Source organism: Lygodium microphyllum, chromosome 20 (genome assembly GCF_053477565.2).
Source record: "Lygodium microphyllum isolate KBCC chromosome 20, Lygodium_microphyllum_v1.1.10, whole genome shotgun sequence".
NCBI classification, from domain to species: domain Eukaryota; kingdom Viridiplantae; phylum Streptophyta; class Polypodiopsida; order Schizaeales; family Lygodiaceae; genus Lygodium; species Lygodium microphyllum.
Genome location: NC_141154.1, coordinates 126,034,921 through 126,053,538, shown reverse-complemented (window position 1 = coordinate 126,053,538; position 18,618 = coordinate 126,034,921). Strand labels below are relative to the sequence as shown.

Below are 18,618 nucleotides of genomic sequence, written 5' to 3'. Positions count from 1 at the left end.
CTCAAAGATGATACCTTTGCTTGAGGGGGACATGGAAATGAAGACTGATACAAAGACTTATGCAAGCAAAGCAAGAAAAGTCCATGGAGAAGTGGACCAAGAGGACCTAGAAGAAGAGGACCAAAAGAGCAAAGTGAAGAACAAGTACAAGATCAGAAAGAGCAAGCTGGACCTCATCGACAAGAAGACCTACAATGAATTGAAGATCTACTATGCCTACCATGACATATCTAATGAAGAAAATCACAAGGGCTTGTCTGTCCTTGTCTCTACTTTTCACTAGAGCTTTGTATTGAATGTACTTTCCATTAATGCTCCTAAAATATGCATTGTAAAACTCCTCATGTAAGCCTATGCATAACAACCTCCACACACTTAGTGAGGCCTTGTAACAGCCCCTGGATGATAGCCATGTTTTTTAATACCCACACTTAGCCTTTTCTACAACAACCTTTGGTGTTTACCACGTTTATGGCATACCCACACTTAGCAAGGTTCTACTCATGACAGCCTCTGTACACTTGGTGCCTTTTTCACGGGTGTGATTGAGGAGAGGTGTTGAGAAATATGCAATCACACCCATGTGACAGCCTCTTTATATGGAGCAATAGGGCGAGACACAAGCACTTTGCTAGAAAGGATGTCTGAATCCCATAAGCAGAGTGGAGAAAAAGGGAACCATCATGAGCCTATAAAGTGATGTACCTTCTTATCATTCAATGATGGAATACAACTGTACTTTGTCCTTTCAATCATAGTCACTGTCATACTCAAGATTGTGTTTATGGGTCTAAGCTTCCATCTTGGAACCTAATTCACTTGAGTAACAATTGGTATCTTCAGTCTGTCATCATGAACATTCTCTTTGTGTTCCATCCAGCATAGCCATGCTCTAGATCCATGTGTTTCTCAACACTACATCTACACATATAGAGCCTACATTACAATTCAAGCTAGATACCCTACAGTATTTGGAGTGAACAACTCCCTCAAACTAATCATGGAGTCCCTAGACCACACACTAGTTCCTAGTCGAGATTCAAAGGCTCCGTACATCATTATTATACATGCACTATGTAGAGAGGGGGACATCAATCATAGCTCACCCATTTCTTCCAAATAGTGACCACACACACAAAACCTATGTAGGTAGGGAGTGACAATTGAGGGAGTTGAGGAGATCAAAGCATCATGCCAACCGTGGATAAGGGTACGAGACACATATGCCGAGTAGTACCTACTAGAGTTTAGGGATGAATCTAGATACTACCCCCTTGCTATTTCATCAGGGATGTATGGCATAGTCTACCCACCAACCATCGGTCCTGACCAGGCAGAACTACATATCTATGTATCATATTCATATTCAACCACATAGCTAGACATGTACTACTTCATCCTCTCATTATATCCCTACCTGGCTATTATTTTGTTTTGTACATTACCTTAGCTTCTTTCCACAGTATATCACTAATCACCTTTTAGCACATCATACTTTAATGTCTAATGATGACCGGCATTGTACATGGTTTTGTCTCATAGGCCAATTTTGGCCTCAAATTATATGAATATTTTTCTCTCTTTCTTCTTTCTCCCTCTCTCACCTAGATATCTCTCTCAAACCAAAATCATTAGAGAACCAATACATATTGATTATGGCAAGATCATCCAAAATGTATAAGGCATCACCACTATCTAAAAGCCACATGAGAGGGGAGAAAAGCAAGAACGACTCTACCATTTGGAGCAAGCTCAACAAACTAAAAGATATTTATGAACAAAAGTATGAAAGCAACCTAGGATGTGCAAAATCCAAGACCATGACTTAGCAAATGTAAAAGAAATTATGACAACTATGTGTGATGAACCAATGCAACAAATAAGAGAGGAGATGCTCGCAAAAATGCAATAATGGAATGTATGATGAGATAAAAAGTGCATCTCACCTCATTGAAAGAAAACATTGAATCATGTCTTCATGAGAGAAACAAGGTGATTGAGGTGCTTAAAATGAGGTAACCACTTACAAAAACTAGATTGACCTCTTCAAACAAGAGGAAGGGGAGATCACAAAGAATATGCTCGAAAAGACACAAACACAACTTGATGAGATGAAACACACATGAAGAAGGAAATCAACACCTAGGAAGCCATCGCAAAGCAAGATAATGTAGCAAAAAAAATCCAAATGGATCGAAGTGGTGAGGAAGAATCCATTGGACAACGAAAAGTTTGTACATGTTGCACTAGAAGAGAAGAGAAGGAGAATTAGAACCTTGCACATCCATATAGTGGGGTGGAAAGAATGAGATGGCCCACTAGACAATGCCAAAATTCTATGTGGAAAAGTAGGTGTCCCTAACATTGCTATTGTTGAGAGTGTATGGAAACCGACAAGGATCGAAGGATTGACCCCTAACACTACTATCGTTGAGAGTGCATGGTAAGTTGGCCAAGATCCCCAACCAAGGATTGATTCCTTATCCTCAAATCTATTAATTTGGAGAAATAGAATATATTTCTCTCCAAAGAAAATTCCTCAAGGGGAAGAAGATATACCCCGAGGATGACCTCACCCTAGGATAGGTAGCCCATCGATGGGAATGCATGCCACAATCATAGAGGCCTGCAAGGTGGATAAATGGGTAGCTTACAGAGACTATCAAATCATCACATAGAGGCACCCATGATAGGGCATGGCCTATGTGACACAAGGCTTCCAATGTGGAACTAATAGAGGCCTAGTGACCTTCACAGATAAGGAATGACATCTTGTACACAAAGACCCATCAAATCCCAAGTGATTGCCTACAAGAGATGAGAGGTATATGGGAGATGACCCTATCTTGAGCATGATCACAAGGTGACACCAAAGGTGCAAGACAAGTGGCACTTCTATACAAGAAGCTACATTACATTCTGCAATTCATGAGGAGAGATGACGAGAATCGCTTCATGTGTATTTGGATACAAATCACCCATGTGACATACATTGCAATATGCCACTTTGGAATATTCTATTAGCTAGATTTTGATGTGCACATGTCACAGAGATAGGTACAATTCTTTGAGAGAGCAAGGATCATAGATAGAGAGAGCTAGCATCGAAGGAGATGGAACTTAGTAGGACATCATAGTACAAAGCAAACTATACAAACTATAAAGACCACCAAACAAAAGACTCGCCTCCTCCACCTTCTTAACAATCTAAGGCACTATCAACAGAATCCACAATGGTTGAGTACAAGACCATGATGGACTAATCACAGCGCACTTCTCATATGCTAGAGACATGTTGTCACCACTCCTAACCTACCTATTCAACTAGGCTTTTTGCAAAGGTTTCCTACCAGATTCTCAAGTAATACTATAGTTCCTATGCTAAAAGTTGGAGATCCTATGACTCCCAAGAACTATAAAACCATCACCATTGGCCACGTGTGCTAGCCAAGCTTTATGGATTTGTACTAGAGCATGATCTTAAAAAATGGGCAAATATTCAACAACATCAACACGTAGACAAGTAGGGTCCAAGAGAGTGTATTCCACACTCCACCACATCCTCGTACTTTGAGCTATCATTAAGGATGGTAGAGCACAGGGGAGTTAGATCTATTGTTGCATTGTGGACTTCCACAAAGCTTATATGAGTCAATCATTTCACAAGTTCAAACTCTAGGAGGAATGTTACTCATAAGCGCTCTTAGAGTGAGACAAGGTTGTCCCCTTTCACACACTCTCTTCAAGCTATACATTGATGAGATATTAAACTATATTGATGGATTTAGAGGAATGACCTAGCCAGGGTAGTACGAATAACTCTATTACTATATGCACATACCACCTAGATGTACTACATGCCTTTTGCCATGAGACAAACCTCACAGTGAACCTTAGAAGACCAAGATTATGGTGTTTTAACACATCCACCAGGTGGATCTAACAATTGGTGCCTTAATTTACATATGGTGGGGAGACTGTGGTGTTGGGGTTAAAGGTGTGTATGCCTAGTTGCTTGTTTATTACTACACTGACAGTTGATGCACACCTGTACACTACAGTAGTTAGCTGCCACCCATCACTATCACTTCATTCTTTATTTTTTCAGTGACATTTGAATAAAGGGAAGGCCGGTCACACATTGTGATTTTTGGAGTTCTCACATCTTGTGTCTTTCTCTCTCTTGCTCTTGTTTCTTTCACCATGGCTCTTGCTTTCGCTCACGTGCTTCTAGTCCATGCTCACTCCCTTCAATTGGTATCAGAGGCATTGCACTATCATTGAAGAGCTTGACCCAGCATTGCTTCTCACCTTTCATTCGAATACTTATAGTCATGGGCAACAATAGCTCCAACCTTAAGGTATGCATTGAGCTCCATCCTCTCACGACTTCTTCCTAGCTTGTTTTGGCATGTTCCAAGGCTTCATGTGGCCTACCTAAGCACCTTAGAATGCTTCTAAAGCCTCACCATCACTAGCATAGGCAACAATAAGAGGGATTACGTGCAACATATTTGCACCTATTGTTCCTGCTCCTCTTCCTAGCCCACTCGACCTCCTTCCCAGATCCCAGACACTCCTTTGAAGATTCCCCATCAATGTTGACCACCCCTACAACTAATACTCAGCATTTCCATTGGATTTGAGTTCCCCTCTAGCCCTATTTTCTGTTATTAATAGCATATCTATTGTTATAAGTTTGTAACAAGATCTCTTTCATAGCTTGGAGCTCATATACGTCTTCATTCATGCCCCTATGCAATCACACTGATGTTGGGACATTGGGTAATGTTGTGTAATGCTACTGGCCTAATTTGAGCTTGTTCTTAGCTCAACTTATCAAATATTTTCATTCTTGAAATATCTTAGGGTAGTAAGCATTTGATAGTCAAAGCATATGCCTCTTGTCATTTGATGCTTTCGGAGCTTGGTATTGATGCACAAATGTTAACTTAATACTTGGGGATGCTTACCATATGTCTTGGAATGCTTTTTCTATTTGATTGAGCTTGCATTTTCTTAGTTATAGCAAAGATTTAACTGCTGTAATACAATGCACAACAAGCGTTTCTTAGGGATCACTGAATGCATATTGCTCTTGTATGTCATTCGTGTGCTTCATATACAAACGTATTGATACTTAGCATTGGTCTATACACTCGAATATACACTTGGATGCTCTTAAGCTTTGATTTTGAGCCTGGTAATATTCATATTGAGTGTGGTTTGAGCCTTGGTTGCTTCAATTGCTTATGTAGTTACGGGCTTGAAGAATACATATTGGATTTTATGCTTCTGGTTGTGCACTATATGGATCTTAGATGTATGGATGTCATTTACATAATGTTTTGAGCTTTATTTGATCATGTGGCATTCAATTTTTTCTTTTAGTGAGAGCTACTCGGCTTTATGTACTAACCCACGTTGGCACTTGGATGTACTAATAGAGCATTTGGTTTTTGCAGTTGAGCTTCAGCTTATTACAGTAAGATAGTGGGACTCATTATGACTCGTATATGCTCTCTTGATATTTATTGGATGCATTTACCCTATTGTGGCCTAACTTGATCACTTGGCTTGGACCTAGTACTTATGTCTGTCAAGGTGTTCAATGGTATTTATATGCTTATGGGTTATATGTTGAGCTTTTCTCAGTGGGTTATGTATCTGGCAGTTCTCTTCATATACCCTTGAGACCTATGCTGTGCATGATGTCAATGCCTATTGCATGTATGGTTTTTAACACACTACAATTGTGACACTCTTCAGTGCTAGTTGTTCTTGGCTTTTCTCTTCTTGGTTGCTCACAATTGGTTATTGGCATATTGCTATAATTTATTTACAACTTGTCATTTCAATTTTATGCATTCTGTTTGAGGCCAGCCACCTGGACTTGATAGTCTTTTACTTACAATTTGTGGATAGCTCATTACTTTGGTAGTATCTCCCATCACTCACTTGATTTAGCAATGGTTTTGGGGTTGATTTGCATGGTATTACAGCAACCTATCTTGCCTTTCTGTGTACTTGCTCGGTCTCATTATAGCTAGTGGTTCTCATTACACTACTATCTTCAATATTGAGAAACTAGATGGGACCAATTACAACTATTGGAAGACCCAAATATGGTAGGTTTTAGTGAAGAAATTATAGGTTAGACCACTCAAAAATGGGTGTGCCATACCCAAAACATTGCAAGTGAGAATTGGGATTAATTGGATAAACTATGCAAGTCCAAGATCATTTTATCACTCTCTAAGTAGGTTCACTACAATGTTATAATTGGAAATGAGACAACATATGAGCTTTGAACATAGATTAAGAATCTTTATGACAAGTAGAGCCATGTATCTCAAATGCATTGGTTGAAACAATTGATGGACCTTCGTATGAAGAAAGGGACTTCTATGTCTACACACTTGAATGTGTTTCACTTCATCATCAACCATTTAGATTCGCAAGAAATTGAGTTCAAGGATACTTTGCATCCTTTATTTCTACTTGGTACTCTACAACCAGAGTCATGGGACACTTTCCATATGGCTCTCTGTGCTAAGGATGGGCCAAAATTGTAGGATGTTGAGAGTGCCCCCTTGACAAAACAGGTGAACAAAAAGAATGTGGATACTTCCTGTATGTCACATACATTGACTGTGCGAGACCGGCAAGATAGGAATGGCGTGGTAGAGACCCTAACATGTCTCACTCTAGGACACATGGACACTCTCACAATAAGTCTCATGGTCGTAAGTCCAATCTTACTAGTCATTATTGTGGGAAAGCAAGTCATATTCACTCATAGTGCCATAAAATACACAAAGACCAACGCAAGGAAAAGGGCAAGGGTAAAGTCTAGGATAAGAAGCATTGTGCCTAGCAAGTCTAGTGTCAAGATTGAGAATATTAATGTAGTGCAATCTAATATATATGATAATCTTATCTTGGCAACTTCTTCTTTGGATGCTTCACAAATGACTGATGCTTTGTTAGGATATACTCAATATTGATTTAAAGATTCAAGGGCTTTCTCTCATATGACCCATCGTAGAGAGTGGTTTCACTCCTATCGCAATATGACTCAATCTGTCTACTTAAATAATGACCTATCATTGGAGATAGTTGGTATTGGTGATGTCCAGCAGTTGTGTTTGGTGCAAACACATGTTCACTCTTCATGATGTACGTCATGTCTCGGCTCTCACAAAGAGCCTTATCTCTGCTGGCACCTTGGATGATGCATGTTATGTTCTCTTTTGGTGATTCATCATGGAAGATTATTCATAGAAATCTTGTTATTGGATATAGTGCTAAGTCTAGTACCATCTATTCTTTGCTTGTATGTGGATCAATTGATCATGTTTTGGCTATGGCTACAATTCCACATGTATCTCTTTGGCATCATCACCATGAGGCACATGTCTTTGAAAGGATTATACTATGGTGATAGATGCATAGTCAAACTCCAATTGTATATGCATTCCAATTCCGTTCCTTTGAGGCTTGCAAAGAGGCTCTTCGGTTAGGTTGTTTGGTGGTATACATTGGTATTACTGATGTGGTCCATATACTGCATCAAATTCTATGAGTACTATCTAGTTAACCAAGAATCCAGTCTTCCATACGAAGATGAAACACATTGAGATGCATTACCGCTTCATCAAAGAGGTTATTGAGGGTAGGTCTATTAACCTTGTCAAAATCTCAACTGACCCAAATCCTATAGATCTGCTTACGAAAAGTCTCTCAACGGAGCATTTTGTATTCCTTAAAAAGTTAATGGATGTTGGATGAGATTATATCTTTCCTCATCCTGTGGTACTCATACACATTTGTAGTTTTATTTTTTTCTCATTCTCCTCACTAGGGACACATTTACCTTTAAGTGGAAGGTTGTTGGGGGTAAAGGCGTCTGTGCCTAGCTGCTCGTATATTACTACACTGATACTACCCGCATACCTGTACACTCCAAGTGGCAGACACCCATCACTTTCACTTCATTCTTTATTATTTGAGTGACATTTTGATAAATGGAAGGCCATTCACACATTGTATTGTTGAGTTCCCACATCTTGTGTATCTCTCTTGCTCTTGCTTCTTCCACCATAGCTCTTGCTTCTACTCCATGCTTCCACTCCGAGCTCTCTCTTCATGTGGAGCATATTTCAAAATGCAATTACCTAGGGTTTACTTTCACAAGGTGAGATTCACTACAAGGAGAGCAATTGCGGATAGACGGACCACTTGAGGCTATGTGGCATTAAGAGCCATGAAGAACCAATGTGTACATATATAGTTCTAGGATCCTCAAACAACGCTCTGGTACTTTGACATATTGGTTACATCGACGCTATTATATGGAGCTCCTAATGTGGAAATTAAGACTATCATAGAAGCAAAGCCATTACAAAGTAACCATTACTTGATGCAAGGGAGGTCTACAATAGATGGGAGTTGACAAAGAGACCTCTATTTCAAGAGAGATTTGGATCACTATCCAAGGCAAGCTAACCACGAAACATTTTATCCCTAAATGGTTTCAACGCTAAAATGTTGTTCTTCACCGTGAAACATTTCACCTTTGGGAAAGTCCCAAGCAAAAGACCAAGTGAAATGGTTGAATAGTACATATGAACTAGCTTTCTTCATAAACAACAAATTCCAACTTACACATTTATACCATGCAAATCCTTTCATGACAACAATAATTTCTTTTTTCATATGGTATTCTATATACAAAATGTTTTAAAAAAGAATCAGATGGGTAGCAAGAAAAAAAGATAAGGGCCTCAAAGAGCTACCATGTCTAATCGACTATGTAAAGAGTTAAGGACTCAACACCACCATCATTGGGTAAAACACGCGAAGAAGCATCCCTAATGATACTATATATCAACTTAGACATGTGGCCCAAAGCCATGGGATGCATAAGGTCTATAAGAAAGACCATTCTAGATAGTCAAAGGTCTTCCCCAAAGCCAACTCAACCAGAACAACCTGTTGGATGGAGTGTTGTATGTAATCTATGCCCATCTGTACATTCAAGATATTATGCAAAATATTCCTAACCTTGATTAGCCCATACTAATGGGATGTACAATGGTTGGGAGGTACTCATGATGGTCATTAGCCGATACCTTTGAAAATGTCTTGGTACATAGTATCCATTAAAAAAATCGGTCACCAATCCCTCTCTTTTTTTTTTCGTAAAAGGTAATTGTATTACGAAAAAGTTTACATGATTACAAGATACACGATGGCTCTACCCCATCGTGTGTACATACTGACTCTTTACAAGAACCAGACGGCCAAAGAGTTACAAAATCATGGCAAAGACGCGGAGGAAATTGCCATATGCCAGGGGCATAAGTCCTCCCGAGAGAGGATGTCAGAGTGCCGGAAAAGATCTATCTGCCAATACAAGAAACCTTTAAGCCTAGCGATATGCCGCTGAACATTATAAGCGGAATCAAAAAGAAAAGCATTCCGAATGATCCAGTTGTGCCAACAGTCCCAATATCGAAGAAAGTGAAGCAAGATCTTCATATGTGGCTGTGTCGGTGTGGGATATTTGGGATGCGCGAAAACCCAATCAAACGGGCAAAGCGAGAAACCAACCACCGCTCGCCAAACGGCTGACAAGAATGACCAAATTCTCTGAGCAAGGGGGCAAGAAATAAAACGATGACGGGCGGATTCCACAGTGGTGGTGCAAAAAAAACAGTTGCCATTGGAGATTCACCACTTGGAAAGAGCTGAAGCAAGCGGAAGACCACCAATCATCACCCTCAAAGAAAGACCTTATATTTGAATGGTGTCTTATTTAACCAGCCCTCCATCACAGTTACCCTCCACCATGACCAGGATTTATGCAATCCCCATAGAATATTAGCTTTAGTAACCAGCCATTGATGATATTTAGTCAGAAGATGATACACCTGGTTAGCTGAAGCCTTTTCTAAATTCAGCCTGCCTAAAAAGTCCCAGTCCTGCCAGGGACGATCCGTAGCAAGGGCAGGAAAGGGTTGTCTGCTCTGAAGCACCGTCAAAAGCTGTTCCCATAAATACCTCTCTCTCTCTCTCTCTCTCTCTCTCTCTCTCTCTCTCAACTCAGTTGCTCAACTTGGATGCAGGAGTAGTAACATCCAAAGCTTGTGCAATCTTTGAATCAATTTCTAGTGCCTCTCAAATTTACAAACAGGAGCCATATACCAAATATCCACAAGATCCATAAAGTTCATAGCTGAGTTTATTCAGCTGGAGTGCCCTCAAGTGGTTATCTCACACACACGCGCGCACACACACAAACCAGCCAGCTCAAAGCCCATTGAGTCCAACAACAAGATGTTTTTTAATACCTATGCTTGATACAAGGTGGAAATTTCAATAGGTTTAGCATGTGCCTTAACATATTCGAAGAAACAATACCTTGTGGTGGAACGCACTAAAAACTTACTGCATTTTCACTCCAGTTCAGGTTACAACAGTAACATCCAAAGCTTCTGTGCAAAACTTGAGCAAATTTCTTGAGTCCTTTTCTCAGATTTACAAACACAGCCATACGGCAGAGGTACATGAAATCATCAAGTTTATAGCTAACTCTATGAACCTGACAGTAGCCCCATCAATTGTATTATCATTGTTTGCAACAAACATTATTCAAGGAAATACATAGCAATACTCAAGTCAAACCTGTCAAACAGTTTGCACAAAACGTTTTTACCCTAGGAAATTCAGTTCATCATCAAAAATTGTTGGTAATTATTCCTTATCATGGACAACAAATGCACAATGTCAGTTGATGCAGTAATAGCCGAAACAACATGCAAATAACGTATTTCTAAAATCCAAACATCCGTTTTATTACCAGATCTGCATTATACAGAACAATGTACTCTATGTTGCATCAAATTCTATCTAAGGCATTTCTGTTATGACAGGACAACAGAACCCATGTACCATGATGTGCAACCCAAGTGTCAGCTATTCATGTCACAGCTTCATCAATAGATATTTGGGTGGAACAAAGTAATAGCTAATTTAGAAAATCATTGACAGAAAATGGATATCCCATATCTGCTATGCAAAGCTCTTTCAATTAGAAAGAAAACAAGATTTTACGAAAACAAAAACTCCTGCACGACTAACAGGGCTCAGGTCTAAACCTTCGAAGCAGTTGATTCAAACCATCCAACCAAAAAAAGAGATACTGCAGCTAATTTTGGACACCTCAATTCTGATGGGTATTGGGGGCGGTTACTGTGCTCAGCCCCATCATGCAAGAAGGTTTATGTATAAAAGAAGATGGACATCTGCAACCTGCAAAGAAGTGTCACCGCATCTCATTTTGGATACTGATTACTTATGTGGGCTCAAAAGGGAAGGCAAAATTCTGAAGGCTGAGGTAGAAAAAGAATGAAAATTGAAAAACGTCATTATTCTCCCCTCTCATTGAGAAACCTTCCAATGTCTCTGTCTTCTTTTTGTTCTTTGCCTTCTCTGTAACCACTGCTTCCTCTCTCTCTCCTTTCTCTCTCCAATCTCTCTTCCATTTCATCCATGTCTTCCTCATCTTCCCTTTCTTGCCGCTCTCTCTCTTTATATGGTGGCGTATAAGAGGCAGATATAGAATCAGTAACAGAATCTGAAACAACTGCTAAGTCACGAGGTAGCCTATACTTTTTGGGCATTGATCTAATCTTGAAGCCACGAAGGACAAACTTGATCCAGAAAATAAAAAACTTCAATGTATCTTGGGGTCCAAGTGTGATGCACATGTACTGCAAGCAACAAAAGAAAAGAGCGTTCTGGGTGTTACATGTGACTTCAAGGAACCCAACTACAAGATAGGAGACAAAAGCTTACCACAGATGCACTTACAAGTATGATTAAAGCAGTTGTTGCCATGAAAACTTCCCCTGCTTCCTCCCAATTCCAAGAGTCTTGGCCCAAACTTCCTCCATCATCCCCATCCCCACCACCCCCAAAAGACCCACCAGTACTGCCATCACCACCTGCCAACTCTCTGTTTCGTATCTCCTGGTCCCATTTCTTAAAAACGTTCTTTTTTCCTTCAAATGCTTGCTCTAAGGCTCTTCGTGCTGCATCCTGTGTAGAGGATTTAACTTTAGAACTCTCAAAACACCCTTGTAACTTCTGTAACTGTACATAGTTTAAAACCAACATTGCCTTTTGCAAAACCTTTCAAACCTGCAAGTCGTGTAACAATTACAGAACAAATGTTTTACTGTTTTTCTTGCACTATCTGGATGCTTGGGCACTAAATCAACATAATACTTTATTTGGTTTTGTAAAGTTCTAATGTGTCCAAAAACAAAAGTTCCAAGTAAAGAGGTCATGTTTCAGACATCCAAATATCTAGCAAGTTTGAGTAAAGCAGAACATCTGTATGTAATATTCTTTTAGAGAATGAAAAGTTCAATTGGCAATTGCTAGCTAGCACTTACAAATTGTGCTAATAATCATGAGTTGTAGGTTCAAGTCTGGATAGGTGCATTACTTGGTTGTACACCTATGTTCATCCCAAAGGTGATAGCCTGGCAGTTAAGACTTGGGCTCATAATCATGAGTTGTGGGTCCAAGTCTTCTTGCTGGGAGCATTATTTGGTTGGGCATATATGTTCACATGGTGTGTTCATGCAAATCTAGTGTGAGCCCAAGTTCATGCCCATCAAGATTCCCTAAACCAACTTGAAAGCTGACACAAGCTAGAACTCAAGCAACAGCTAAATTTGATCATAGGAACCCAGATTCAAATGCAATTTTTAGGAATCCCCCATTGGTATCTTCCATCTGGTTAAATATAAATCTTTTTTCCTTGCCAATTTATTACCCAGGATTACCATGATCCTCTTTTACAAAATCAGCCCAACAGTCCATACTCAACATTACAAAATCAATTCCACAAGATCTTACCTTTGATGATTCTGAAGCATGACCCAAAACATCTTCAGTTATCCAACATTAACTGATACATGACCCAGTATCTTCTGGTTCCACGTCAAGATACTGGGTCCACGTCATTGTAGTAACATAGTCTATTTGAGGAAGGGATGAGTCTATTGTGCAAAAGAAGGCATTGTGGACCTAGGATTTTCTATAAATAGGTTAAACAATGCCGCATCATCATCCCAGAGTGTCTATGTCCCATAAGCCAAACCCTAATTTGGGAGGACCCATCCATCTAAAAATAGACAAGTTGTCCACCAATCAGCCTTAATCTCATTTTTACGGATTACAAGTGCCTAAATTCTGCTGTCCCCTGTTAGAGATTTATTCATCCCTTGGATAGGCATAGGCAGTTTACTATTGTCCAGTTAGTACTCTCGGGCACAATTACACATTTCCTATTTTCAGTTGGACGTTTCTATGCAGTCGCCAAGTCATTTCCTGCATATCTGGGTAGTCGGGCAGGTCAGAAGACCACGTAGGATGCCATGTGGCAGTCCGTTTTTTCCGCACAACATTGTTGTGATTATTGTATTCAGTGTTTGTAGTAGATGAATGCTGAAATGAAGGAGGCAGATGTGTACATGGGCTGTCAAATGTATCTCCACGAGCCAATCTCTCTCTCCATGTGAAAAACAAGTGAAAAATGACCAACATGATCAGATTTTCCCTATTTTTTCAGCCTATTTGTAGGCTGGCCTGCCCGGGTCATTTTTCACTTGTTTTTCACGTGGAGAGAGAGAGATTGGCTCGCGGAGATACATTTAGCAGCCCGTGTACACATCTGCCTCCATTCAGCATTCATCAACTGTAGATTTCTGTGTTCTACTGTCTCTTTTCTCTCTCCCTATTCTCTCATGTATGTACATTTTCTTTCAGTATGGTCATATGTTTCCATATTTGCTGCACTCTAAAATGGTATTAGAGCGGCATTAAAGGCTGATTGATCATGGACAGACCTGGACAGGAAATTCCAGCATGACAAAAGTTTGTGTTTTCAACATTCGAGGGCAAGCCAGAGGGCTATGCATCAACACAAGACTGAGGCAAACAAGTGAAGCATGGAAAAGGAGCAAAGTTGCTGTGTTTGGCAGGTTTTTGCTGTTTGTGAAGGAGCAAAGTTGCTGTTTTTTGCAGGTTTGCTGTTATAGCTCACATCAAGCATTTGACTATTGCTCAAGAGATATGGCTAGAATCGGACCGGTTGTGCAATCGGATGACCATTATGAAACAAGTGTCTCTAGAGATACAAATGCAGACTTGAGCCCTGTCCAAGTTCTCTTCCATGCAAGAGCATGTCAATAAGCTTTGGCAATTGCAAATGCAGATCCAATACACACAGGGAAGTTGATTACCTCGGAGAACATGGTGATAACTCTTCTTTTGCAGCTACCACCCAGATTTAGTGCATTCGATTCTACCTTGATAGCTTTAGGGTGAACAGATACCCTTAAGTGGGAGTTGGTTCCAATGGTCATGGACGAGGAACAACTCAAAGGTCAGAACACTCCGAAGTCAAAGGCGTTGACACGACAATCTTCCCAACAAAAGGGAAAGAACAACAATAAGAAGAAGGACAAGAAGACCAAGAAAGATAAAGCCAAGGAATCTACTTGTCACATTTCTGGCAAGACATGTAATCAGAAAAAGGATTGCCCTGACAAGGACAAGGACACCAAGAAGGAGAAAACTACGGACTCTGGAGCGATGACTACTCTTTCATCAGCCGCCTTTCTCCATTTGGAGGTGATTGAGGATGCTCCTCCAACGGCCTCTAATGCAATGATGTTGTCCCCCCACCCTCGTGAGTGGATTGTGGATAGTGGCACTTCCTACCATATGACTCCTAGAGATGATATTGCTCATATGCATCCAATGCATAGGCAAATTCTCATTGTGACAACTCTTTGGTTCCTATCAAAGGCAAAGGTGATATGTTGTTGATTCCAAATGGACAAGGTGGTGCGCACACATCACAAGTTCTCAATGTGCCAGATTTGGGATATCATCTTCTTTCAATGAGCAAGATTTGTGCTCTTGGTCTCATGGTCAAGTTTGATAAGGGCTCTTTTCAAGTTCTTGATAGAGATTCTCAATAGGTTCTTTATGCAAGTCATGAGGTCTCTAGATGTGGACTTCATCAACCTTTACTTCCCTTCTTCTCTCTTCTCAAACTCAGATTGAGCTATGGCATGCTCGGTTTGGCCATCTCAACTACAAGTATTTTCGGAAGGCAGTTTGGAGTCAGCTTGTGCCTGGATTACTAGAGATTGGGGTGAGCGACAACCATGTGTGTCTTGCATTCGTGGCAAGTAACATAGAGATGTGATTCCCAACAAGGCTTCATGTAGGGCTAACCAGCCCTTGGAGTTTGTTTTAACGGACTTATATGGACCAATACACTCGAAGTCTATTAAGGGGAGCTTATACTTTATGCTAATTATTGATGATTTTAGCAGGGATGACTTGGTGTATTTCTTAGGGAGGTTGAAGTCAAAAGCATTCTCACACTTCAAGGATTCGTTGATCTTCAAGGAGAACAAATCTGGTAGGAAACTCAAGACCCTATGTTCCGACAACAGAGGGGAATTTATCTCCAATGAGCTAACCACGTTTTGTGCAGATCATGGCGCTCACCAAGAGTTTGCCAACACGAACACACCTCGAGAGAATGGCATATTGGACCAAAAGAATCACAATGTGATCGAGATGTCACCGAGTATGATGAAGCATTAGCAGACACATCAGTGTCTATGGGCTGAAGCATTGGCCACCACTGTCCACATCCTTAATCCGTCCCCTACTTCGACCATGGTTGGTATAACACCTTTTGAGGCTTATTTATGTCAGAAGCTGGATGTCTCATATTTCAGGGTGTTCATTCACATCCCAAAGAAACAAAGGGATAAGTTTGAGCCAACTTCCAAAAGACACGTGTTCATGGGTTATAGCTCGCAGTCCCAACAACATAGGCTTTATGATCTCATTTCGCGAGAAGTATACACAAGTCAAGATACACATTATTTATTTATTTAGGATTTGATTCATAGATCATATTGATAGGGTTCAGCATTCTCAAGAGACAATGATTGAATAGATACATTAATGGCCTTGTCAAAACTAGTGGATAGTCAAGGTCACTATCTGATAAGGTATCAGTAGCGGCATATCGGCCATGTTGTTTGTCTTGCTGCATGTCTTTCTTCTTGTAGCATTGGTCAGAGTGTGGCCAATACGCTTGCAGCATCAACACTTAGGCAGTTGTTTCTTGGTGTAGGAGGCTGCCAGTACTATGTCAACATCTTTATTGTGCCTTTCATCATCTAAAAGAATGGAGACCATTTCTTCATATTTCATCTCTTGATCCATCTTAAGAGTTTCATCACGCTATTAAGTATAGCCTTTTTATCATCATCATCATCCAGACGACTATTAACAATGGTCAATTATTGGTAAAGAACACTTTAATAATCAAGATGTTGCTTAAGAGTCTCCAAAGGATTATAGGAGAAACTAAACAATTGCATCTTTATAAATATTTTGAATTTATTAACATCTCCCCCCAAATGTGGTTTGAAGGCCACTCCATACCTCTTTTGTCGTTTTTGTAACATCAAGTTGATGAAAAAGGTTGTCAAAGAGGCCTAGTCCTAATGATGGCAAGTGTGCTTTCGTTCTTCTCAAGCCATTCTTGATGAAATTATATGTTGCCCCAAACATGCTCGGACTCATTAGTGGAGACAACTCTCCATGCGCCTTCTCGCATAAGTATGAGTTGGATCTTTGTCTTCCAGATGGAGAAGTTTATGCTCAAGAATTTTTCAATCATGATGCCATATCTCGACATCACGATGGTAGATGCCATGGAGAGAGCATAAATTGAAAAAGGGACAAATTTTGATAAAGAAATTTAAAGAAAGCAAGCTAAGATTTGAAAATCTCCAAATGTGTGTGCTCTTTCTTCTTCTTCTTCTTCTTCTTCTTCTTCAACAACAATCGTGGGATGCATACCTTTTCTTTCTTGTGGCACAAGCAATGAAGAGCATAGAAACCAACAAGTAGAATAGAGGATTTGGCACAATAGGCTAAGATGACACTCGAACCTGCTCTAATATCACTATTGGGCATGCAACTCCTGCCGAATAATCAACTTCCTAGAACCACATGCCCCACTGTAGTGGAGACTATTCACATTCTAGGATGCAAGGTGGAAGCTCATGGGGAAACTTGTGACTGACCGAACAGGCATCTGTTTGGTGTGGATGCTGCTGATGAGGAGGAAAAACTATGAGGCATGCAAGTACGCTTTGCCACTGGTCTGGACGGTGAAATCGAGTCCCCCATGGTGGCCCTCGATTGGACCATAGGGGTGATAGATGCTCCAGCTGGTACTATCAATGCATCTATCGGCCATGCTGAGAGTCGTAACTCTGTACACAGGTAGAAATGGGCCGCCTATGCCAAGGGCCACTCGATCACGTCCCTCGGACCTCTCTACTATGGGGGGGACTTGAAAGATAATGCTCAAGTGTGGGACCTCGGCACCAGCCCACCAGTTAATGTCCATCATGCAACCATGCCACTGCTGTGCAAACAATGCTAATCCTTCATCTCCCATCCACTGGGAGATGTAATCCACCACCTGACTCTTCAACTCCTCTATCTGTGTAGTCGTCCACTCCCCTGAGTAAGAGGACTGAAGAAAAAAGGCGTAGTTTGGTCCATCCGGTGGTACTAGTAGATGGACCTTGCCCCTCCTTGACTTACGAACCATGAAAATCCCCACCTCAAGAGGTAGTGGGAACTCTCCGCACTCTGCAACTCTCACGTAGGACCATGGGCCACTGCGGAAGAACTCGTGTGGCAACAGCTATGCCTAACTCGGGAAGATGTGATGGGTAGCAGGGGTAGATGAGTTGGTGGCTGTATGGGAGGGGCAAGACTGCTGGTGCGAGCAGGAGGTAGGTGTGTGTGGCTCGTCACCTCCTATGGAAGGAGGAGGGCTGGGTCTGGGGGGGATCACCTTAACCGAGTGCGGATCAAGGGGAAGGGGGGGGGGGGGGGGGGGGGGGCGGGGGGGGGGGGTGTTGGTGGGTGCTTTGTAGGGGAGGTGGTAGGGGGGAAGAGGATCGAGGAATAGTGGGATGGACGGGGATGCATGGCGGGTGTGGGTGTGTGTGGGGGAAGGGGGGAGAGAGAGAGAGTGGGTGAGGGGGCTGTCGCAACTCAGGCGAGGTAGTCTGTGGCGCGGGTGGAGGATGTGGGGGGCTGCGGTCCTCCCAAGAGGGACTGTGGACTGCTCTGCCGAGGGAGAATCGCTTGCTCGTCTGCCTGCTCCCTGCTATCGAGGCTAGGTCTGAGGAGTTGGCTGCGCCCCCTCCCCTGCCGTCTCCCTCTCCGTCATCTCTGGGCCCGTGTGAAGCCGTCAACATCCACCTACGAGCCTGTCGGAGGACCCACCTTGGCTCCAAAACGCATACAAATTGCTGCCTGATGCTCAAAGTCGTGGTAGCTAGGTACTTCCCTAGTTGCCCAGTCACAATGACCTACTACCTAAAGGAGTGTCTGCCTGCCTCAATCTCTAAGAACTGTGGGATATTCTTGACCTCTTTCACTACCATCCGTACCTTTGGGACTCCTGCTGCTGTCAGT

At 41.4% G+C, this 18,618-nt stretch overlaps 1 protein-coding gene across 1 annotated transcript in view; it reads right to left on the bottom strand.

Moving 5' to 3' along the window:
- Positions 1–11,095: 11,095 nt before the first annotated feature.
- LOC148019359 (sulfate adenylyltransferase subunit) overlaps positions 11,096–18,618 on the bottom strand; it is a 111,351-nt gene continuing 103,828 nt past the window's right edge. Inside the window, exons 4-5 of the mRNA XM_087701364.1 lie at positions 11,878–12,105; positions 11,096–11,777 (exon numbers count right to left, since the gene is read on the bottom strand). Of these exons, the coding sequence (XP_087557490.1) occupies positions 11,433–11,777; positions 11,878–12,105 (573 nt within the window). The 3' untranslated portion in view covers positions 11,096–11,432. The remainder of the gene's footprint in view (positions 11,778–11,877; positions 12,106–18,618) is intronic.